The 25,039-nt window shown below is 46.3% G+C and overlaps 1 protein-coding gene across 2 annotated transcripts in view; it reads right to left on the bottom strand.

The window, feature by feature from the left end:
* Positions 1–18,072: 18,072 nt before the first annotated feature.
* The window catches only part of MALRD1 (MAM and LDL receptor class A domain containing 1), a 305,716-nt gene continuing 298,749 nt past the window's right edge, over positions 18,073–25,039 (bottom strand). For both annotated transcript variants that reach the window (XM_075271657.1, XM_075271658.1), the window contains 3 exons: positions 24,575–24,650; positions 22,648–22,710; positions 18,073–18,661 (listed from right to left, as the gene is read on the bottom strand). In XM_075271657.1, coding sequence (XP_075127758.1) covers positions 18,590–18,661; positions 22,648–22,710; positions 24,575–24,650 — 211 coding nt within the window. In that variant the 3' untranslated portion in view covers positions 18,073–18,589. The remainder of the gene's footprint in view (positions 18,662–22,647; positions 22,711–24,574; positions 24,651–25,039) is intronic.

Genomic DNA, 25,039 nt, shown 5'->3' on the forward strand with positions numbered 1-25,039 from the left:
TTGCAATATAACATTTACGGAGCCTGAATAGCCTTTTTAAAAGCTATGCACGCATATGTGGGGCTCTAGCAGCATGATTTTGCTGATAGAGCCCCTTTAAACCAGTCACCACGCTGCTTTCATTTTTTTAATTAAACTATAGGAAGTGAAAGTCGGGGTTATAGCATGTACTGGGTGTGGGTTTCAGGGGGCGTAGCATCCAGTAGGTAAGGATTTCAAGGGGTGTATCATGCAGTAGGTGTGGATTTCAGGGGGTAGGTGTGGATTTCAGGGGGTATAGCATGCAGAGATTTCAGGGGTTATTGCATGCAATGGGTGTGGATTTCAGGGGGTGTAGCATGCAGTGAGTGAAGATTTTGGGGGTGTAGTATGAAGTAGGTGTGGATTTCAGGGGGTGTAGAATATAGTGGGTGTGGAGTTCAGGGGGTGTAGCATTGGGTGAACCTGCTCCTTTCGCCACTCGAGGCGAAGTACAGAAAGCCGCCCTCCCCCTGCCGTGGAGGGGGTGGAGCAGGGGCGTGGCTTAGCGGAGGGGCGTGGTGACTCGAAGGGGGCGGGGCTTAGCGCCGTTCGCCGGCAGAGAGCAGGCCCGGAGACTGCCTGCGCTCTGCCTGAGCGTGAGGGGAGGCTACCGGAGCAGCGCTGCTCCAGTGGCCTCCCCAAACCACCGCTCCGTGCTAAGCCAGTCCCGGACAGCTTGTCCTGGACTGGCTTAGGTAAGCAAAAATGCCGCCCTCCCTGAGGCTCTGGCATAGTGCCGCCTGAAGCGGTCGCTTCAGGTCGCCTCATGGGAGGTGCGGCGCTGTACAAGGGGGCATTATAATGTATAGGAGCATTATACTGTGTGGAGCAGTCCTATGTAACATATGGAGGTGCAGTATAGGGAGTGTAGCATTTTACCAGACAAAATGGGGCCACATCCTCCACTACGTTGTTACTTAGGACACAAGGCATGTAAATATGCACAAGGTGTAAAACATGTTTGGTGTGCTGTGCACGCCGCTGGTCCACCAATACCAGAAAATCTAATGGGGCACATTTATTAAAACTGTCTAAATGCAAAACAGTCTCAGTTGCCCAAAGCGACCAATCACAGCGCAGCTTTCATTTTGTATCCTGCTCCTTAAAAAAGGATTGGTGCACTGTGATTGGTTGCTATGGGCAACCAAAACAGTTTTTCTTTTAGATAATTTAATATATCTGCCCCATTATTCTTGGAAACCACACTAACTGCATGCTATACCCCCTGAAATCCACACCCACTACATGCTATACCCCCTGAAATCCACACCCACTACATGCTATACCCCCTGAAATCCACACCCACTACATGCTATACCCCCTGAAATCCACACCCACTACATGCTATACCCCCTGAAATCTACACCCACTGCATGCTACACCTCATGAAATCAAGACTTAGTGCATGCTACATCCCCTGAAATCCTCATCTACTGCATGCTTGTCCCCACACAGTATAATGCTCCCACCGAGTATAATGCTACCTTTGGAAGATGCCCAGAGTTTAATGCCACCATAGTGCACCCAACTGTGTAATGCTCCATTGTGTCCTTTATAATGCCGCCATATTGCCCTCATTGAGTTTAATCCCCCAATAGTTCCTCCAAAGAGCGTAATTTCTGTGTATAATACTCCCAAGGTCCGCTCTCCCCCATACAGTAGCCCCCCCCCATATAATAACCCCATAGTACCCTTCTCCCACACAGTATTTGCAGGCATATCCACATCACAATCTCAGCCGCTGCAGCACCTCTTCCGTATTATTTTGGCCAGCCTGCCTCTTATAATGGTACATCCTATAATCTGACCACATACACCAGTGATTTATGCTTGTAATCTATACGTACCCCATTCCTCTAGAGTACGGAATATAATATAATGCTACTATATGTCTCTGTCAAGAGGATACGAAGAGATATGGAGTAAATGTACGGACTGTATATTACTATAGATTAAGCTGCTTCTGAACCAACCAAATGGGGAGTCGATGTCTAGTCCCCACCTGAGGAAGAGAATGAACATGATGTATTTAATAGGATCGCCGGCCCTGTAATAGCAGCTCAATAGCCGGTATAAACAGAATTTATTGCTGCCATGGCTGGGATTTCCTCTGACCATGGAATAGGTTTCTTTATACATTTATTGGTTTTATTTCTTTGTAACCCATTTATATGAATTATTATATTTATAGCAAGACAATTGTAGGTTTCATATATATCAATATCTGTTGTTACAAGCTATATATGTAAGGTGTCCAGAGGGCCAGCGATCATAGTAAATACAGTATAGCAACTAACATACAGTATACATGATTGGACTGCAACATTGTTTCCAATATCTATACTGCCCACATTCTATATGACTTTATAATCAGTATAGCTGCTTCACCGGCACTTATACTATATAATCCTACTAATATTATAAATGTAAAAGTTTGTGCGTTTGTTCCTCAATTACACATAGATAGTTTGTAACCTTGAGTAAAACATCGGCTACTTTTTATCCCGGTAAGTGACATGGCTTCACGACTGTTATGAATTTATGTTCACATTCTATATTACATTGCTCCTGCAGCAGCCTTAGGTCTCAGGTCTGTTATCTCTCTGTGTAAACACTTAGCTAACCCTCAGTCCATTGTGTACATTCATTTGCATATTATCTGACACACTGGATGGGAAAACACCTTTAATCCAAATTGACAGTTTGTTAATTTTAAACATGCCGGGAAAAAGAAAATATAATTTGTAGTAAAATTCTAAAACAACGAGAGCTGTGAAGGTAGCCAGAAGTGAACAGAGTTCTCCTCAAGTAGAGCTGAGAGGGATCGTCGACACCAACAACACGCTCATTATGGTGTCCCAGCGAGCTGCTGAGATGCCGGAACAATCACGGGCACAGAGCGAGGAATGAGTTCAGCGGCAGGCCAGCTTAACAGCTGCCGAAACGCCGGAGCAGATGGATTATCAACACCAACAACACGCTCATTATATGGCGTCCTGGGAACAATCACAGGTACGGCGTGAGGAACAAGTTCAGCGGCAGGACAGCTTAAGAGCTGCCAAAATGCCGGAGCAGGCAAACCATCGACGGCAGCAATTTGCTGAATATAGGCGGATCATCAACGACAACACGCAGATGAAGTCGCGGGCAGAGGCTAATATTACATACATACTGTATATAGTCACATATGCCATATATATACTATATATATTCACATATGCCATTTGGTGAAGTTTTTGCTACGTTCCTACAGTCAACATGAAGAATATAGATCCACATTGCTGCAATATATACAGATCACAGACATCAGTGTATGATCAGGTAGGCATCCACCTTACAGACCCATAACCCCTATGGACTATCTTGAGAATGACCCCATAGTAGAGATGACGCGTAGCTGTATACTGTGGGTAAATACTAGAGATGAGCGAACACTAAAATGTTCGAGGTTCGAAATTCGATTCGAACAGCCGCTCAATGTTCGTGTGTTCGAATGGGTTTCGAACCCCATTATAGTCTATGGGGAACAGATACTCGTTAAGGGGGAAACCCAAATCCGTGTCTGGAGGGTCACCAAGTCCACTATGACACCCCAGGAAATGATGCCAACACCTCTGGAATGACACTGGGACAGCAGGGGAAGCATGTCTGGGGGCATCTAACACACCAAAGACCCTCTATTACCCCAACATCACAGCCTAACAACTACACACTTTACACACTCAATACCACCTCTCTGACAGTAGGAAAACACCTTGAAACATGTGTATTTGGCACTTGCAGTGAGGAGAGCTTGTCACCAGCAGTGAATTTGGCCCTTGTAGTAAGTTGAGGTTGGCACCAACATTTGTTTTGAAAATCAGGGTGGATTGAGCCTCTAACCAGCAGAGTTTGGGCAAATTCATGGTGGAGGGAGCCTCTAAACACCCCAGTTTGGGCAAATTCATGGTGGAGGGAGCCTCTAAAAACCCCAGTTTGGACCAATTCATGGTGGAGGGAGCCTCTAACCAGCCCAGTGTGGGCAAATTCATGGTGGAGGGAGCCTCTAAAAAACCCAGTTTGGACCAATTCATGGTGGAGGGAGCCTCTAACCAGCCCAGTTTGGGCAAATTCATGGTGGAGGGAGCCTCTAAAAAACCCAGTTTGGACCAATTCATGGTGGAGGGAGCCTCTAACCAGCCCAGTTTGGGCAAATTCATGGTGGAGGGAGCCTCTAAACAGCCCAGTTTGGGCAAATTCATGGTGGAGGGAGCCTCTAAACAGCCCAGTTTGGGCAAATTCATGGTGGAGGGAGCCTCTAACCAGCCCAGTTTGGACCAATTAATGGTGGAGGGAGCCTCTAACCAGCCCAGTTTGGGCAAATTCATGGTGGAGGGAGCCTCTAAACAGCCCAGTTTGGACCAATTCATGGTGGAGGGAGCCTCTAAAAAACCCAGTTTGGACCAATTCATGGTGGAGGGAGCCTCTAAACAGCCCAGTTTGGGCAAATTCATGGTGGAGGGAGCCTCTAACCAGCCCAGTTTGGACCAATTCATGGTGGAGGGAGCCTCTAACCAGCCCAGTTTAGGCAAATTCATGGTGGAGGGAGCCTCTAAACAGCCCAGTTTGGACCAATTCATGGTGGAGGGAGCCTCTAAAAAACCCAGCTTGGACCAATTCATGGTGGAGGGAGCCTCTAAACAGCCCAGTTTGGGCAAATTCATGGTGGAGGGAGCCTCTAACCAGCCCAGTTTGGACCAATTAATGGTGGAGGGAGCCTCTAAACAGCCAAGTTTTGGGAAATTCATGGTGGAGGGAGCCTCTAACCAGCCCAGTTTGGACCAATTCATGGTGGAGGGAGCCTCTAAACAGCCCAGTTTGGGCAAATTCATGGTGGAGGGAGCCTCTAAAAAACCCAGTTTGGACCCATTCATGGTGGAGGGAGCCTCTAACCAGCCCAGTTTGGACCAATTAATGGTGGAGGGAGCCTCTAAACAGCCAAGTTTGGACCATTTCATGGTGGAGGGAGCCTCTAAAAACCCCAGTTTGGACCAATTCATGGTGGAGGGAGCCTCTAACCAGCCCAGTTTGGGCAAATTCATGGTGGAGGGAGCCTCTAAACAGCCCAGTTTGGGCAAATTCATGGTGGAGGGAGCCTCTAACCAGCCCAGTTTGGACCAATTAATGGTGGAGGGAGCCGCTAAACAGCCCAGTTTGGACCAATTCATGGTGGAGGGAGCCTCTAAAAACCCCAGTTTGGACCAATTCATGGTGGAGGGAGCCTCTAAAAAACCCAGTTTGGACCAATTCATGGTGGAGGGAGCCTCTAACCAGCCCAGTTTGGACCAATTAATGGTGGAGGGAGCCTCTAAACAGCCAAGTTTGGACCAATTCATGGTGGAGGGAGCCTCTAAAAACCCCAGTTTGGACCAATTCATGGTGGAGGGAGCCTCTAACCAGCCCAGTTTGGGCAAATTCATGGTGGAGGGAGCCTCTAAACAGCCCAGTTTGGGCAAATTCATGGTGGAGGGAGCCTCTAAACAGCCCAGTTTGGGCAAATTCATGGTGGAGGGAGCCTCTAAAAACCCCAGTTTGGACCAATTCATGGTGGAGGGAGCCTCTAAAAACCCCAGTTTGGACCAATTCATGGTGGAGGGAGCCTCTAAAAAACCCAGTTTGGACCAATTCATGGTGGAGGGAGCCTCTAAACAGCCCAGTTTGGGCAAATTCATGGTGGAGGGAGCCTCTAAAAACCCCAGTTTGGACCAATTCATGGTGGAGGGAGCCTCTAAAAACCCCAGTTTGGACCAATTCATGGTGGAGGGAGCCTCTAAAAAACCCAGTTTGGACCAATTCATGGTGGAGGGAGCCTCTAACCAGCCCAGTTTGGACCAATTCATGGTGGAGGGAGCCTCTAAAAACCCCAGTTTGGACCAATTCATGGTGGAGGGAGCCTCTAAACAGCCCAGTTTGGACCAATTCATGGTGGAGGGAGCCTCTAAAAACCCCAATTTGGACCAATTCATGGTGGAGGGAGCCTCTAACCAGCCCAGTTTGGACCAATTCATGGTGGAGGGAGCCTCTAACCAGCCCAGTTTGGGCAAATTCATGGTGGAGGGAGCCTCTAAAAACCCCAATTTGGACCAATTCATGGTGGAGGGAGCCTCTAAACAGCCCAGTTTTGGCAAATTCATGGTGGAGGGAGCCTCTAAAAACCCCAGTTTGGACCAATTCATGGTGGAGGGTGCCTCTAACCAGCCCAGTTTGGGCAAATTCATGGTGGAGGGAGCCTCTAACCAGCAGAGTTGTGGGAAAGCAGGGTGGAGGGAGCCTCTAACCAGCAGAGTTGGTGGAAATCAGGGTGGAGGGAGCCTCTAACCAGCAGAGTTGGTGGAAATCAGGGTGGAGGGAGCCTCTAACCAGCAGAGTTGGGGGAAATCATGTTGGAGGGAGCCTAGTATTAGCAGAATTGTGCAACGCTTATGGTGGATGAGTATGAGGATGCGGAGGAATTGGAGAGGTTGAGTACAGACATGGAGTTTCATGTTGGGGTGCTTTACACAGGTGGGCACAAAAATGAAGGCTCTATCCAGTGGTGGTTCATTTTTATCAAAGTGAGCCGGTCGGCACTCTCAGCTGACAGACGGGTGCGCTTGTCAGTGATGATGCCACCGGCTGCACTGAACACCCTCTCAGATAGGACGCTGGCGGCAGGACAGGACAGCACCTCCAAGGCATATAGGGCAAGTTCAAGCCACAGGTCCAACTTCGACACCCAATACGTGTAGGGCGCAGAGGGGTCGGAGAGGACAGGGCTGTGGTCGGAAAGGTATTCCCGCAACATGCGCCTATACTTCTCACGCCTGGTGACACTAGGACCCTCCGTGGCGGCACTTTGGCGAGGGGGTGCCATCAAGGTGTCCCAGACCTTAGACAGTGTGCCCCTCGTTTGTGTGGACCGGTGAGAACTTGGTTGCCTACTGGAGGAACTGCCCTCCCTGCCGCCAACGTCACATGCTGGAAACATCTCCATCATATTCTGCACCAATTGCCTGTGGCAAGCATTGATGGGATTGGCCCTCCCCTCTACCGGAATAAAAGACAAGATGTTGTTTTTATACCGGGGGTCAAGGATAGCAAAGATCCAGTACTGGTTGTCCTCCATGATTTTGACAATACGCTTGTCGGTTGTAAAGCACCCCAACATGAACTCAGCCATGTCTGCCACAGTGTTAGTTGGCATGACTCCTCTGGCCCCACCGGAAAGTTCAATCTCCATTTCCTCCTCATCCTCCATGTCTACCCATCCGCGCTGCAACAATGGGACGATTCGAAGTTGCCCGGAAGCCTCCTGTATCACCATCACATCATCGGACAACTCTTCTTCCTCCTCCTCCTCCTCCTCCTCCTCCTCCTCCATTAAACGCAGTGAAGCGGACAGATGTGTGGACCTACTCTCCAGCTGTGACGGATCGGATGCTATCCCTAACTCCTCTGTGTGATCTGAGTTATCCCTGATGTCAATCAGGGATTCTCTCAGAACACACAAGAGCGGGATTGTAAGGCTCACCATCGCATCCTCAGAGCTCACCCTCCTTGTGGACTCCTCAAAGACCCGTAGGATGTCACAAAGGTCTCTCATCCATGGCCACTCATGGATGTGAAACTGAGGCAGCTGACTTTGTGGCACCCTAGGGTTTTGTAGCTGGTATTCCATCAAAGGTCTCTGCTGCTCAACCACTCTATTCAACATCTGAAACGTTGAGTTCCAGCGTGTGGGGACGTCGCACAAAAGCCGGTGTTGTGGCACATGCAGGCGTTGCTGGAGAGATTTTAAGCTAGCAGCGGCTACTGTCGACTTGCGAAAGTGGGCGCACATGCGCCGCACTTTCACCAGTAGCTCTGGAACATTGGGGTAGCTCTTTAGGAAACGTTGCACCACTAGGTTGAAGACGTGGGCCAGGCATGGAACATGTTGGAGTCCGGCAAGCTCCAGAGCTGCTACCAGGTTCCGGCCGTTATCACAAACGACCATGCCTGGGCCCAGGTGCAGCGGCTCAAACCATATTGCCGTCTCATCGAGGAGGGCATCCCTCACCTCGGAGGCAGTGTGCTGTCTGTCCCCCAAGCTGATCAGCTTCAGCACAGCCTGCTGACGTCTACCAACGCCAGTGCTGCAACGTTTCCAACTCGTAGCTGGGGTCAATCTAACAGCGGAGGAGGAGGCGGTGGCGGAGGAGGAGGCGGTAGAAGAGGAGGAGGAGGGGGGTGTTCTTCTCGTGTCCCTGCCAGGAATGTTAGGCGGGGAGACGAGGTACACCGGGCCAGTTTGGGAAGCAGTCCCAGCCTCAACTACATTCACCCAGTGTGCCGTCAGTGAAATGTAGCGTCCCTGTCCGCATGCACTTGTCCACGCGTCGGTGGTCAAGTGGACCTTTGTGCAAAGCGCGGAACTAAGGGCCCGCCTGATGTTGAGTGACACGTGCTGGTGCAAGGCGGGGACGGCACACCGGGAGAAGTAGTGACGGCTAGGGACGGCATAGCGAGGTGCCGCAGTTGCCATCAGGTCCAGGAAGGCGGGAGTTTCAACAAGCCGGAACACCAACATCTCCTGGGCCAGCAGTTTAGCGATGTTGGCGTTCAAGGCTTGCGCGTGTGGGTGGTTAGCAGTGTATTTCTGCCGCCGCTCCAATGTCTGAGAGATGGTGGGTTGTTGTAAAGAAACTCCTGATGGTGCCTTTGATGGTGCAGGAGAAGGAGATAAGACAGGACCAGGGGAGGATGAGGTAGAAGTCAACAAAGTGGCGGAGGCAGATGAAGTGGTGTCCTGGCTCGTCCTCTGGAGTGCATCGCCAGCACAGTCAGCAGTGGCAGTGGCAGAGGCAGAGGCAGTGGCAGAGGCAGTGGCAGTGGCGTGAACGGCAGGCGGCCTTTGTCCTGCCGTTGCTGCCTGCCACTGATTCCAGTGCTTGGATTCCAAATGACGGCGCATTGAAGTGGTGGACAGGTTGCTCTTCTCAGAGCCCCTAATCAATTTCGAGAGGCAAATTGTGCAGACAACACTATATCTGTCCTCGGCGCATTCCTTGAAAAAACTCCACACCTTCGAGAAACGTGCCCTCGAGGTGGGAGTTTTTCGGGGCTGGGTACGAACTGGAACATATTGGGAGATTCCGGGTGTGGCCTGGCTTCGCCTAAGCTGCTGACCTCTGCCTCTGCCTCTAGCTACCCTTTTTGGTGCTGCACCTGCCTCAACATCCACACTACTTTCCCCGCTTGACATCCCCCCTGTCCAGGTCGGGTCAGTGTCCTCATCATCCACCACTTCCTCTTCCAACTCCTGTCTCATCTCCTCCTCCCGCACAATGCGCCGGTCAACTGGATGCCCTGACGGCAACTGCGTCACATCATCGTCGATGAGGGTGGGTTGCTGGTCATCCACCACCAAATCGAACGGAGATGGAGGAGACTCTAGTGTTTGAGCATCTGGACACAGATGCTCCTCTGTTAGGTTCGTGGAATCGTGACGTGGAGAGGCAGGTTGAGGGACAATGAAAGGAGCGGAGAACAGCTCTGGGGAGCAGGGACAGTTTGGGTTATTGTTCTGTAAAGCTTCGGAATTTTGGGAGGAAGGAAGACAAGACTGTTGGGTAATAGGAGGAGAGGAGGCAGAGTCTGACTGGCTGCTGGACAATGTGCTGTAAGCGTTCTCTGACAGCCATTGCAAGACCTGTTCCTGGTTCTCGGGCCTACTAAGGTTTGTACCATGCAGTTTAGTTAATGTGGCAAGCAACCCTGGCACTGTGGAGTGGCGCAATGCTTGCTGCCCCACAGGAGTAGGCACGGGACGCCCTGTGGCTTCACTGCTACCTTGCTCCCCAGAACCATTCCCCCGACCTCGCCCACGGCCTCGTCCACGTCCCTTTCCGGGAGCCTTGCGCATTTTGAATTCCTAGTTAGAAATTGGCACTGTATACCAGTAGTAAAAATTGTGGGTGCACGTAACCCCAATATATTCTTTGAATTACCAGTCAGAAACTGGCACTATATGGCAGTAGCAAGAAATGAGGGTATTTGTATTCCCAATATATTCTTTGAATTCCCAGTCAGACAATGGCACTGTATACCAGTAGTAAAAATTGTGGGTGCACGTAACCCCAATATATTCTTTGAATTACCAGTCAGAAACTGGCACTATATGGCAGTAGCAAGAAATGAGGGTATTTGTATTCCCAATATATTCTTTGAATTCCCAGTCAGACAATGGCACTGTATACCAGTAGTAAAAAGTGTGGGTGCACGTAACCCCAATATATTCTTTGAATTCCCAGTCAGACACTGGCACTATATGGCAGTAGCAAGAAATGAGGGTATTTGTATTCCCAATATATTCTTTGAATTCCCAGTCAGACAATGGCACTGTATATCAGTAGTAAAAATTGTGGGTGCACGTAACCCCAATATATTCTTTGAATTCCCAGTCAGACACTGGCACTATATGGCAGTAGCAAGAAATGAGGGTATTTGTATTCCCAATATATTCTTTGAATTCCCAGTCAGACAATGGCACTGTATACCAGTAGTAAAAATTGTGGGTGCACGTAACCCCAATATATTCTTTGAATTACCAGTCAGAAACTGGCACTATATGGCAGTAGCAAGAAATGAGGGTATTTATAACCCCAATATATTCTTTGAATTCCCAGTCAGACAATGGCACTGTATAGCAGTAGTAAAAATTGTGGGTGTATATAGCCCCAATTCTATTGCTAGGGGACTTGCAGGGTATTTCTGGGGTGAAGGTGGGGGGGCACACCGTTGGAACGGGTATCGGGGTATATATCGGGTATACGGGAATACACTGACAGTGTATTCCATTCAGGATCCTGGGAAAGCTGGGTTGCGGCGATTGAGCCCGTCAGTGCCACGTTACACTGACAAGCTTCTCCCTGGAATTTAGCTCTTATAAGAGCTGTTGTGGTTGTCTTCTCCTTCCTATCCTAGCCTGTCCCTGCCTACCCAGAATCTAACCCCTAGCTAACTGGACGGAAACCTCCGTCCTCGGTGAATTGCAAGCTCAGAATGACGCGAACCTGGGCGGCGCTGTTCTTTTAAATTAGAGGTCACATGTTTTCGGCAGCCAATGGGTTTTGCCTACTTTTCTCAACGTCACCGGTGTCGTAGTTCCTGTCCCACCTACCCTGCGCTGTTATTGGAGCAAAAAAGGCGCCAGGGAAGGTGGGAGGGGAATCGAGTAATGGCGCACTTTACCACGCAGTGTTCGATTCGATTCGAACATGCCGAACAGCCTAATATCCGATCGAACATGAGTTCGATAGAACACTGTTCGCTCATCTCTAGTAAATACTAGAGATGAGCGAGTAGTATTCGATTGAACACCTCGCCGCTATAGGAATGCGTGTAAGCAGCCGAACACCAAGGGGTTAAGCACATCAAATATTTGATGTGCTTAACCCCTTGGTGTTCAGCCGCTTACACGCATTCCTATGGCGGCGAGGTGTTCTATCGAATACTACTCGCTCGTCTCTAGTAAATACCCATGGTCACTGCATAATGGATGGGATTCTAGTGAATCTCATCCACACCCTGCAGAAAGATATATTGCAGCATGTCAGTTTTCATGTCATGTCGGTTTCCCTATAGGTATAATGGAACCAATAAGTCCGGAGATGACTGTTTGGAGTTGATGGCCAGATTCGAGGGGATCTGACCCAAAGGAATTTTGAGAGATTCTTGAATTTTTGCCTAGAGGCAAAGAATCTAGGGAAGATTATCTCTATAATACCACCTGCTGTATGAAGGCACCATATGGCGGCACATGACAAGCTTTTGGTGCTATAGTAGGCAATAGCATGGACTATACATGCCGCCCTATAAGCTTCATAAAGTCTTTAAGACTGCGTTGAGCATGGTATCGGGGACTCGCGTAGCAGTAGATTTATCTCACTTCCATTACACTTGTACAGTTTATTTTCTGCAGATTCTTTTTAATCATACTGAAATTTCTGGCACCATTTCCATAGTAAATAAATGAGAGCGGCGGCGTATTGTCACTGCAGGATGACTAAATGGACACTTGCCCAGAAGCCCTTGCTCTGTGGATGATGGAACAAATGCACCGGTATCAGCTCGGCGACATCATAAGAGCCGCATTTCTCTCCGCTATCAGCCGTGCATCAGGGATGTGGTAAATTGTCATTTTACAAGCGGGACGGTTCATATTTGATTATTTGAAGACTTTATCGGGTAGAGCGGATATGGCGATAGTTTGTGGGGAATTGTTACAATGTTACTAGTGTGTTAGGATGGAGCACTGTATAATCTACCGCCAGTAGGCATCATGTAAACTACTGTACTCCTACGTAATATAACCACCGTCTATAGGGCACCTATAGACATGTATATGGCCACACTGTATATGGATATACTTCCAATTTCACACAGAGCTTTTTGGCATAATTCTATATGGAATGTTCTATCAGAAATTGTATTAAAGGGGTTCTCTAGGAAAGGGGCAACAAATAAAAACAATAGTTGTTAGGTTACTTGTCCTGATCCCTGACAACATTTGAGAGAATTGTGCATCGTGGGTGACAACACCCTCTTTCCATAGACAGCCATCCTGTCCATTGTTCACATGACCGTTCGGCAACTCAGTCCTATTCAAATGAATGAGGCTGAGCTGCAATACCAAGCACTGCCACTATACAATATATGGCGCTGTGATTGGTGTAGTAGTAAAGAGGCTGCAGAAATCACTATCACAGTCATTAACAACCCCTTTAGCAGATTTTGGATGTCTAGATATTGCTGTTTTACGCTTGTTCTGGCGCCCTCTTCTGTTCCTTTGAGTCCACTTAAAGTGTCTGCTGATGGTGAGAAGAAGTCCCTTCTAGTGTGCCGATTATTATTTACCTGACCCTGGTCTATAGTCTCTCACTCTGCCAAATCAGTATCCCTGCGCTATGCTGAGGAGGCCCAAAAGCCCGAAACAGCGCTGTCCATAGCTGGGAATCTGTTCCTTTTGGGACAGAAATACTAATTTGGCAATTAAATCCGCATCATGATTAAATAGACTTTTTAACTGAGTCATGCATGATGTTAAGGATTCTGCCCTCTAGAGGGCGGCCTACAGAGTGCACTGTTCTCCTAATTACATCCTGGAGAATAGATTTGCATATTTTTTACTTGCCTGTATAATAGAAGGTTTCCCTCTTCTGTAAGATTATGCAAAAGGAAGTAATGAGCTACTGAGCATGTGTGACCACCGGCACGGGATACATTACATGGACTTGCTGAGAGAGAATGAAATGAACACCAGGAGGCGCCATAGCAGATACATAATAACAATATCTGGGCATAGGAGCAAAATTTACGATTATTCAAATTGCAGAACCTATTTTTTAAGTGAGACAGGACTGCTATGACACGAACAGGAGCGGTGCTACACATTCTTCGTCCATCAGCAGCTTCTAGAACCCAGAGACTGATTTATGCGTCATCTTGTGGTTAGGTCATCATTTTGGGCAAGAAAACCCCTTTAAGGCTAAGGGCCCACATTGGGAACACCGCTAAAAACCCCTTAGGCTGGGTTCACACTACTGCCCTGGGGTTCCTGTCCTAAACCCCAGGGAAATTGGACAGGGGATGGCTTGCATGCTGCGTTTCTGCAACGTGGGGCCTCCGCCTAATTCTTACGCACTATATACTTTATTATAGACATTACTCTAAGCAGAGTATTTAATGGTTCGGTCACATTATTCCATTTCTATATGTTCCTCCATATTCTAGTATAAAACCCGAAAAGTGTCCTATAAACGTATTTTACAAGAATGACTAATATCATGCAAATAACTGCAAATCATTCAATACCAAGAGTCAGGAACGCCGGCCGTGGTAAAGACCTCGGCTGGAATCAATACACCGAATCTTGAGAGGTCCCATGTTGTAATCCTTCCTAAATTACCTCTGGTCCCACGAGCGCCGCAGCTGAGTTTTTGGCTAATTTAGAATTTTCACCTTGTTTATTTTGCCTTCGTGTTGATACATTGTAATTATCACCGCGGTATCACTTCTATAATTGTTCACTTTCATACGTGAGATTCCTTCTGCTGTTCCTACTGCGAAAATGGGAAATAAAACTACAATGTGCAAATATAAATGAGGACGCAGATGGCATGAAGGTTCGGGATATCGGGATCTTAAAGGGGGCAGACAGCTTTATAGAAGGCTCCATCTGGTGGTCTTTCTATCTACTCTAACTTGTCCAGTCTTGTGAGCAAAAGCTGTTTCCAGTACGGAGCGACTGAGCATGTGCGTCCACCGATATTGAACACACTCGGTGGACATTCTATCAGGGAATTAAACGAACACCAGGGGGAGCCATTCCCATATAATTTTTTTAATGTAAAAAAAAAAAGTCAATATTCATATGTGAAACCCTTTAACCCCTTCTAGTCGCAGCTATTTTTAATTTTGTGCTCTCATTGTTTTTAATTCCCACCTTAAAGCCTGTACCTTGTTCCATTTTTCTGTTCATAAAGCAAGACAAGGACTTGTTTTTTTAAGGATAAATTGGACTTCCTAATGGCACTGTCTCATGTTCTGTACAGAATAGCAGTCCTCTGGCGTTCTCTTCTGGCTTCTTTCAGTCTTTGGCTCATGTCACGCACCTCGGGGTCACCACTTAGGCCTGTGATTGGGCATCAGAGGTCGTGTGGGGTGCCCTGCCTTGGCCACTTGAGTGATGTAATGCCTCAGCAGTCAGATGGGGCGTGCCAAGGAGCATGACATCATGTTTTTATTTTCTACACCTCTCCTGGGCTTCCACCTATGGAGGACACTTTAGGCTCAAGGGTGATGAACCCCCAAAATTTTGCGTTTGGACAAACACAAAACTTTGGAAATTTCGGACTAATCCGTTCCTAGTCAGTTTGCTCGACTCTACCTAGAATTGGAACAAGCCTACATCCACAGAAGATCTGTGCTTAGTTTTCCAAGATGGCGGCGGGAACAACCTCCCTGCCGAAAACTGTCTGCAAGTATCGAGAAGAACTGATGGAAGGCAAAGGGCAAAGGTCACACCGAATATTGATGGGATTTACATTTCTCTTTCCTTCATTCACATCATTTTGATAAATATCAAAAATTAACTATTAACCCTTCTATTTCTGAAAGCATTCTGTCTTTACAGCCTTTTTCCACACCTGCCTAAAACTTTTGAACAGTACTGTATATAGGGCTAAAATTAAAGAGTATATACTAAAAACAAATTAGAAAATACAACCCCCTCCATCTTCCTTGCAAAAGATGATAGAAAAGAGGGAAAAAAAATCCCTTCTTCTAAAGATAGCGTATTGAACGGGAAATCGAACTCACATGTAACATCAGCTGACATGAAGCTGCGGAGCTGCATTGAGGCCATTCCCTTGGTGTGTCCACTTTCATGTTGTATGTTCTGTTACATCGGTCATTTTTTAACTCAGTCCAGCTCAGCTCTTATCAATGTATTTTATAATGGTAGACCAAATCCCCCAACTCACTTTTGGGATTTGGGTAGGTGGCTGCTATGTACATGCACATTACCCTCCCCAGACTTCAGAACTCACTTTCCTGGGGGATCTCAGACATGAGCGGTGTATACACTACACATATAAATACAGGCTGCGAGGGTTACCCTTGGTCCACACCTACGTTTGGTAATCCGTTCGGGGAGTCCGCATGGGGACCCCCCCGAACGGACTACCGAATGCATTTGCCAGCGGTGAGCAGTGAAAGCACATGGACCCCATGGACTATATTGGGGTCCGTGTGCTTGCCGCGAGATCTCCGCACAAGTCATAAGGGCAGGAAAGTAGATTGTGAAGTCATTTCCTGTTCACATGATCTCGCGGCAAGCACATGGATCTCATAGTCTATGGGGTCCGTATACTTTCACTGCACACCGCTTGCAAATGCATTCCGTAGTCCATGTGGACTCCCCCGAACGGATTATCGATGCACATGTGAACGAGGACTTAAAATTTTTGGACCTATTTAAATTTTGTAGGTCCTCTTACTAATCATATGTCATATATATGGCAGAGAAATTGGAATCAATAGTGTAGAAGAATGCTGCACCATGTCAACATAAAATATTTGTCCCAAACGATGTTCCTCGTCCACACTTTTGTCCAATCCATTTTTACTACTGAAGTCAGTTGAGCAGTGGTGACGGATGAAAGATATGGAAATAATTTCATGATAACTAAAGGAATGAAAACAGACACGCTCACTTCTTGTAGATTCAGTACATTAGACAAAAACGCCTCTTTCCCTTATACCCGGAACTGACTGTAACTCTTCAGAATCTCTGCACTCACTGAGATACAACATCCACTGTGAGGGTCTCCTGTTTTATGAATGGGAAAATGATTGATCTAGGATGGGGAAATATGAGGGGTTCACACAGATACTCATTGGGACTTGGCAGTCAGGGCAGAGATGTGGACTGGGGAAGAGAGTGCGCATGCGCGAACACCATTGCTTGCACTGTTAACATCTTACTTTCTCCCCCAAAAAAAGAAAATTACAGATGAAAAATGCACAAAATACATCCTATAAATACGATTATGGCCAGAAATGCTGTTATTACTCAAAGATCAGTACTTATTCTGAAAAATCATGCTTTATAGCAGTGGCCCCCAACCTTTAATACCTTGAGAGCCCCACCCAAAACTTATAGTTTTAGGGCTTGTTCCCACGATGTTAGGCGGCGCTCATTCTGACACGTAAACACGCGCCTCAAAACAGAATCCCATTGGCTTCAATGGGTTCCGTCTTACGCGCGCTACACACTGAAATCAATGGGAGGCTTTTTAACCCATTGATTTCAATGTGTTACACGCGTCAAACGGAACCCATTGAAGTCAATGGGATTCTGTTTTGAAGCGCTGACTCTGACACGTGTTTATGTGTCAGAATGAGCACCGCCTAACATCGTGGGAACAAGCCCTAAAGTGGTTTTCCTCTTAAAGTGATGTATTCCCTAGCCATGGGGTAGGACATAAATGTCTGATCACTGAGGATTCAACAGTTGGAACCCCAGACAATTACAAGAAAGGGAGCCTGAAAATGCCACACCTGAAGGGGGCAGTAGTGTGCATGCTCTAGCTCTGCTTTGTACACATCTATGGCACCAATGGAGTTTGCCATCCACCTTTGGAACATTTGGATATCACATGTATATAGAATATTGTTAATATGGATGTCATATTTCATAATACCATAATTTAAGGTTTCTATAGGGAGCCATATAGCGGAGCATCGTGAACCATTGCTGGAAGCCAAGTCTAGAAAGGAGTCATAAAATAAACTTGAAACATACCGTATATACTCGAGTATAAGCCGACCCGTGTATAAGCCGAGGCCCCTAATTTTACCACAAAAAACTGGCAAAACTTATTGACTCGAGTATAAGCCGAGGGGGGGAAACAGCAGCTACTGTAAAATTTCAAAAATTAAAATGGTCGGAGTTTTTGGGTGCAGTAGTTTCTGGGTGCTGGGGAAGGGGAAGGGGTGTTTTGGTTGTCTGTCTGCCCCTTCCCTGAGCTTGAGGACTGATTTTTCTTCCTCCACTTGGAATTCAGCCTGGCTGACTATAGGGTATCTGCAGTGCTCCTATAAACCCCTTCCCGACGGAACAGGAGCACTGCAGATCCCCTATATTCAGTAGACCAGGCACTTTCAGACACAGGGATACCTACCTTTTTGCTTGACTCGAGTATAAGCCGAGGGGGGCTTTTTTTCAGCACAAAAACTGTGCTGAAAAATTCGGCTTATACTCGAGTATATACGGTAGTTGCACTTGCTGAATCCTGAAACATTCCATATCTTGCATAGAATGCCGATCCGCTCCCCCATTATCTGGAGAGTATCTCGCTCCAGCCAGTTGTCTTACAGTCACACAGTACAACGAGAAGAAGAAGGCACATGGCTGATCTCCTGGGACACAAAGCCAACATTTTATTTATGTAATTATTATAAAAATATAATGATTTATCGATTTCCCAGTTTTCATCGTAATAGGAGACAAAACAGAACCAAAGGAGAGAAGATAAAGGGAGGAAATCCCGGGGCCCTTATAGGTCAGTAGTGTTCCTTTAACTATATAAAGCGAAGCCGTCAATTCCACCGGGGGAAGCTACTAATGTGTATGGAGAACCATGGAGAATGGTGCGGTATATTAATATTCGAGAAACTCCGACCACACTACATGAAGGTTTACGCAAGATTTAATTACATTATGGCCTGTGCCACAACCGTTCAATTTGTTACATGTATAGAATTGATTCCATGTGGTAATGTCTGGCTCAGACAGAATCTGCCAGTAACACATCCATTCTCTGATGTATTATCCGTCAGCCGGTGGCGTATATTAATATCCACCGCGGAGAAACCATTTATTACCTACTTTGTCTGTCTGGAACAGCAGGTGGTATTTACATTAACAATCGCCCGAGCCGTAAATGATATTATAATTTATCTCCAGAAAATTTCTGCACGGAACAAGATGACTGTGACATGAAAATTACAGGTTTTCTTCTTTTTTGCCATATAGAGGGTTGGGGAATGAACAGGCTTTCAATTCCTTCCGGGAATCCTATGAGATAAAAAATCTTATTAGAAGGAATGCATTTTATATTAGAATGTCATATAAATTATAGCTAAATGAAATGAGTAAACGATTGATGAAAGCTGCGAGAAATAATGGCGGATCCGTCACCTCTCCCCGCGGAATAATAATTGTAGAGGGTCTTAGACCAATATTCATCCTGGAAATGTGGGGAACCTGATCAACTCCACCAACTCCAGGTCTTGGCTGCTCCACTGATTCCAGCTCCGTTGGAATTTTTTCTCTAGTGCCCGTCGTTCCTGAGCAATTAGTGCTGTTATTTTTGGTGTCTGGTTTGCTACTTAGACTCAGTACGGTAAGGTAGGCGGTGTCAGCTAGGGGGCGTGATTCAGAGGTGGATAGTGTCAGAGCTCAGAATCACACCCATTGTCGGCTCCATCTGCTATAAAAGAAGCTGTTTTTCTCCAATGTGGGGCTTCAGCCTAAATAGGTTTTCCAGGATTTATTAATCCTTAGGACAGGCTATGAATTGAAGATCAGCAGGGGTCTGGGATCAGGGAACCATGCAGAATAGTTGTTTCGAGCAGGGGTGAATATACATTACTGTGTGCTTGGTAAAAATATGCAAATCTGCTTCCCAAGATGTAAATAGGAAAACAGTGCCTCAGTTTGCTGCCCTCTAGAGGCACTGTTTTCCTATTTACATCCTGTGGAGCAAAAAGGCTTTTGTAAGTCTCCATACGCCTATGAAGGTGATGTCTCCTTAAAGAGGACCTTTCATCAGATTGGGCACAGGCAGTTCTATATACTGCTGGAAAGCTGACAGTGCGCTGAATTCAACGCACTATCAGTTTTCCCGATCTGTGCCCCAGGTAAAGTGCTATCGGTCCCGGTACCGTAGCGCTTTACAGTCAGAAGGGCGTTCCTGACAGTCAGTCAGGAACGTCCTTCTCCACAGCAGCGCCTATAGCGCTGTACAGTGTGAGCGGGGAGGAACGCCCCCTCCCCTCCTGATAATACTCGTCTATGGACAAGCACTGTGAGCAGAGGGAGGGGGCGTTCTTCCCCGCTCACACATTACAGCGCGATAGGCTCTGCTGTGGAGAAGGACGTTCCTGACAGACTGTCAGGAACGCCCTTCTGACTGTAAAGAGCTACAGTACCGGGACCGATAGCGCTTTACCCGGGGCACAGATCGGGAAAGCCGAATTCAGCGCACTGTCAGCTTTCCAGCAGTATATAGAACTGCCTGTGCCCGATCTGATGAAAGGTCCTCTTTAAGGAGTGATAATATCCCCAGAACCTGTGTGCTGTAAAGAGGCTGCAGCGATCACTGTGTTCTTTCCATACAGCTGATCGGTGCGGGGCCCTGGTGTTGGACCCCTGCCAATCCTGAGGATAGGTCATCAATTACTAAGCCTTTTAAACCCTTTTAACCCTTGGTGATTTTTGCAAGATTACTACAGTCCAGGACTGTTTGATTCAAGAGTGTGCAAATACTCCTGCAGACTTATATATCGGATGGGGTCAAATGTTTGCCCTGTTTTTGTATCATTCATTTTTTGACTTAGTGTATCTTTAAGGCTGCATTCAGATGTGATGCAGATATTAGTAACTACTAAGTAGGGTTAGTTTATATGTAGTAGATTTTCCTTTCCTGTATTATTTTACTGATATGTCGAGCATTTTCACCATGAAATTCACTTTTTGCAAAGCTGAGTAAGGTCACATTTGGCTTTGCCTAGACCTCCCCCTCTGCAAAGCAAATGCATGACATAACCTTGATGAGACAACCCCATTAATTCTGAAGAAGACGTCTACAACAAGTTACAACACATCAATTTTCTTAAAAGGAAATACTCCCCCCTCCCCTTTAACTATAGCGTCAAAGGGTAAATCAATACCAGTACTGGATGTGCCTATGGGAAAAGGTACGGTACATGCGCGGCTAGGAGAGCAGCGAGGTGACCAGAAGTATCACTGCTCGCGCTCTTCCGATAAGATCTCTCCGTAATATCGCTCATACCCTCAGGTCCAGCATTGTAATCTGTCCCCGAGATACCTGCTCAATTACAATTCACAGACGGACAGTCCATAGGCAAACAGAAAGGGATGAGATGAGGATGTCCGTGTTACATTGATCCGACCCAGATCAGCGGGGAATGGCGAGCATGCAGTCTAAGAGCCCGGATTTATAATGGAGAGGATTGCCATGCTGAAAGTCTGACATTGGAGGAAACCTCGGTTTCAGTTGACAATACACACACAAGGCTGAGATACAATGGGAGAAATTTACGTCATGTGACATTGGTCGGTTTTATATGAAGCCGACCATGTGCTTTCATCTTTACTGATATATGGCCCGGTTGCAGAGAAAATCGGTATCGGTAGCTTTGGTACTGATATCACTGTCGGAGAAGCCGGCCTTACAAGCTCAGTGTCATCACTTGGTGCTGGGACACGCCCCCTTGACAGTATACTTTTATAAGGTTGGCCTCTCTGACAGTGCAGTGATATAGGTGCAGAAACAGCACTGATATTTCTGCAACCGTTGCATACTGGTAAAGATGAAAGTGCAATGAATTCAGCGCACAGACACTGCCAATGTCAGAGGCCGTGAAAAGACTATATATAAGACTATAAGACTAGTTCTAGCCTCTTAATAACTGGAACTGGCGAATATTTCAAGTATAATTCACATTGGCTTTCTAGCGTGAGTTATAGTACAAACTTCATGCCGAAGCATTCCCGCCCGAGCTTGCCGATGTCTCCAACCCAATGTTTTGTCATAAATAAATCTTATTAAAGGGATCCAGTCACATTGCGCACAGTCTCTGATCTGCAGGCAGCATGTTATATAGCAGGAGGAGCTGAGCAGATTGATATACAATATTCAATGCAACTTATCATTAATACGTATAAATCTCTGATGATTCCAAACTTTGGATCCATTCACACGGAGTAATGTGCCGCGTGACCTGGCACGTATACAGCATGTGAGATTTTGAGCGCCGTAAAAGCTCCCATTGATTTCAATGGGAGCCTGGATCGTATACGCCGCGTTATTTTGCGGCCGTGATTGGTAAGTAACAGTGTTTTTTATGCTGGTTCCCACCTCCCTGGTCTCCGATCATTATACTCTGGGGCTTGAAAAGACCCCAGAGTATAATAATTGTTCATGGCTGTTCAAAATATGGTAAAATACTATGTATAGGGACCACTATGGGGTGTAATATTAAGTGCAGGGGCCACTATGGGGCGTAATAGTGTGTGCAGGGGCCATTAAGGGGCATAATAGAGCGTGCAGAAATGCGGGGGGGTCAGTCAGGGTCTTCGGCATTGAGTGGGGGGAAGCCATGTCAAAAGTTTGCCACAGGGTCCCAGCCATTCCTAGTTACGCCACTGGATTCCATGTTTTATACCCCCCAGAATTTAATAATAGAACCAACAAAACTTTCTGGTGAACCTTGTAAATATTCGCCCACCAGTAGTTACAATGTATCAGCCCAGACAATGCTCTGTGAGCTAAACAAAGAAGCAACATGTACAGTATCTGTCTTGGGAATGTCCGTCTTAGGGTATGTTCACACAGAGTTTTTTGCAGGCGGATTTTGACACAGAATCCGCCTGCAAAAATATCTAGCGGGAAAAAGAAGCCACATGAACTATCGTCCCATGGATTCTGTGGCCATTGTCCACGGCTCAAGACACGCTCCTGCTTAGGCCCATTCATCTGGGCTTTATCAGGAGCGGGATGCCGCCACGAGATGATGTTGCGCTGTATCGGCATCCCGTTGCAGCTAGCCGCACGGAGAAGTCACACGGCAGAAAAGATTACCGCTGTGTACCTTACAGGTATTGATACTCTATAACAAACAATTTTGTGAAACCAGGGTCAGTATTCAGAGACTTACTGACAACAAGCAGAGATCTTCAAATCCAAAATATATTGGGAAATTAGACAATTTGGAGTAAAACCGTTTTATTTACTGGACATATATAATATAACGTACCTCATGGGCCGGCTTCCATGGAAATACACTGATGTGGACATTGGGATGCACCGACACATAGAACTAAAAGAGAAGAGAAATAGTAAAGAAATCTATATATTAAGTCTGAGAATCTGCTGCATAGAAATAGAAATTATACAATGTTGCCAAGAGGGTTGGGTGAGCCGATCTTGAGATTTCAGGATCATTTTTAAAATCCGATTTTCGATCATTTTCCAGCCGATCCTGATCCCGATCGCCGATCGGAATCCGATCTTTTCCAATCTCGATCGTTCAACCCCACTAGGGGGTCATTATCATCTGAACTATACTTCCTCGTCAGTGTATAGGCGTCTCTTATGTATACCGTCCTCATATCCCTGCAGTCCAGCTTCTCCTCTGCTCCTTTGCAGACTCCATCTTGCCTTTTATATTTCTCTTTCTCTTTGCTTTGCTATCAATCCCATGAAGCATCAGCACAGGCACAGCTAGAGACTGTACTCTATCTACCTGCAGGGGGCAGTCTTCTAATCCTTCTCATTCTCTGTGCTGGTTTCACTATCAGGGGTTGTGATCGTTTACTCCATAAAAGGGATTCCAGAATCTACAGCAGCCCTGTTTATGATGAGGGGACATTATGATCCATCAGTCCCTCCTATGAGTAGGGGAGGCTGAGCTGAGATCTCCTTCTGTCTCCCCCTGTGGAGAGCCTGTGTGGTACAGTCCATTACACAGGAAGTCACTTTAGCTCCTCATTAGGGTTGAGCGATCAGGATCAGAAAAGATCAGATCCCGATCAGCGATCGTGCAAATTTCATGATCGGGATCGGCTGGAAAATGATGAAAATCTGATTTGGAAATCTCGAGATTGGCTCAACCCCACTGCATATATAACATACAATTAGGGTCGAGCGATCGGGATCGGAAAAGATCGGATCCCGATTGGCCATTGAGCAAATTTTATGATCGGGATCGGCTGGAAAATGATCGGAAATCGGATTTTAAAATCGATCCCGAAATCTCAAGATCGGCTCAACCCTACTCCTCATTCCATGTGTATTTTGCTAGATCTGATTGGATTGGAGAGATAGGTACATAATGAATGAGTTCTTCCTTAAAGGGGTTGTCCAGGATAATATTTTTTTAACTTTATTTTAGGGAAGCAAAGGTTAGTGTCAGTGCTAGAAGGAACGCGTTTGGAGACGTGTGTGTGACTATAAGATGGGTGGCTGCAGCAGGAGCCTCCCCCCTCTGATCTGCTTACTGCTTCCCATTTTGGCTTGCTTTATTAACCATTTGCCACCCCCAGGTCCAGGTATTTGGCCATTAACTCTACATACTTGCACATCTTTGCACATTTGGCATTGTAATCACGTGATCCTCCAAGATCCGAGGACTGTGGAGGCTCCTGGGTCCTAGAAGCCCCAGATCAGCAATGTATTGTATACTAGGCTGCATTCACTGGGGTTAACTTATCCCAATGCATGTACAAAAAAACAAAAAGTAATAAAATAATAAAATAAAAAAAATCATAGCCTTCGAATCTAGATGCACAAAAAAAAATAAAAAATAAATCCAAATTGAAAATTTGTCCAGTCATTGAGTAGTTAATAATAAAAAAAAATCTGAATTTTCACCTGTTTTAATTCCAAACATGAAATCTCAGATGACGTCAGGGAAACGTTACTGTACTTTATGTAAGATGTGAAGGAGGATAGACGAGACCCCGGGTTCTATCGCCTTTTATAATATGCTAATGTGACACGTGACCCCGTGTAGGGCTCTATTCAGGATATTGCTATGTGACACGGTTCACACAGCTTGTTTGCTAAACAAAGAACACATTTCATGAACGAATAAGTATGTGAATAATGGCCGAGCCCGGCTCCTCTGTCCCTCTATGGCTCAAAGCAAATGCACTGTAATGGTTGATAAAGATTTTATGCACCTCGCTCTGTGAAGTCCTGCTGCTTTCTGCATAATTTGGATTGGAAAACCCACCGGTAATATCGCCTTTATGTTTCCTGTTGGAGAATAAAATGAAAGAAAGCATTAATTTTAATCATGAGATCATGAAGTTTTAAAGGAAGAGACGTTGCAATGTACGAGACCATAACAGCAAATGTTATTCTCACATACGCAATACGGTACGAGCGCGGGTGGATGGAAAAACAGATCGCGAGAATAAAAGGGTTCTACATGGTACAAAGTACCGCACCCGGATAAAAATGTTAGACCCCCCATTATGCAGTTATATCTCAGGCAGATATGTCTTATTAGATAGAAGAGGGCAAAAAATAGCTTCCCCTGCTATGCTATATAAAGGCTCCCAGAGGCAACTTTTGGGTAGTGTACCTCTTGGTTAGATATATCGTTGACTGTTAGACAAGCTTCTAGGACACATTTGAAGACA

Source organism: Leptodactylus fuscus, chromosome 4 (genome assembly GCF_031893055.1).
Source record: "Leptodactylus fuscus isolate aLepFus1 chromosome 4, aLepFus1.hap2, whole genome shotgun sequence".
Lineage (NCBI taxonomy): Eukaryota > Metazoa > Chordata > Amphibia > Anura > Leptodactylidae > Leptodactylus > Leptodactylus fuscus.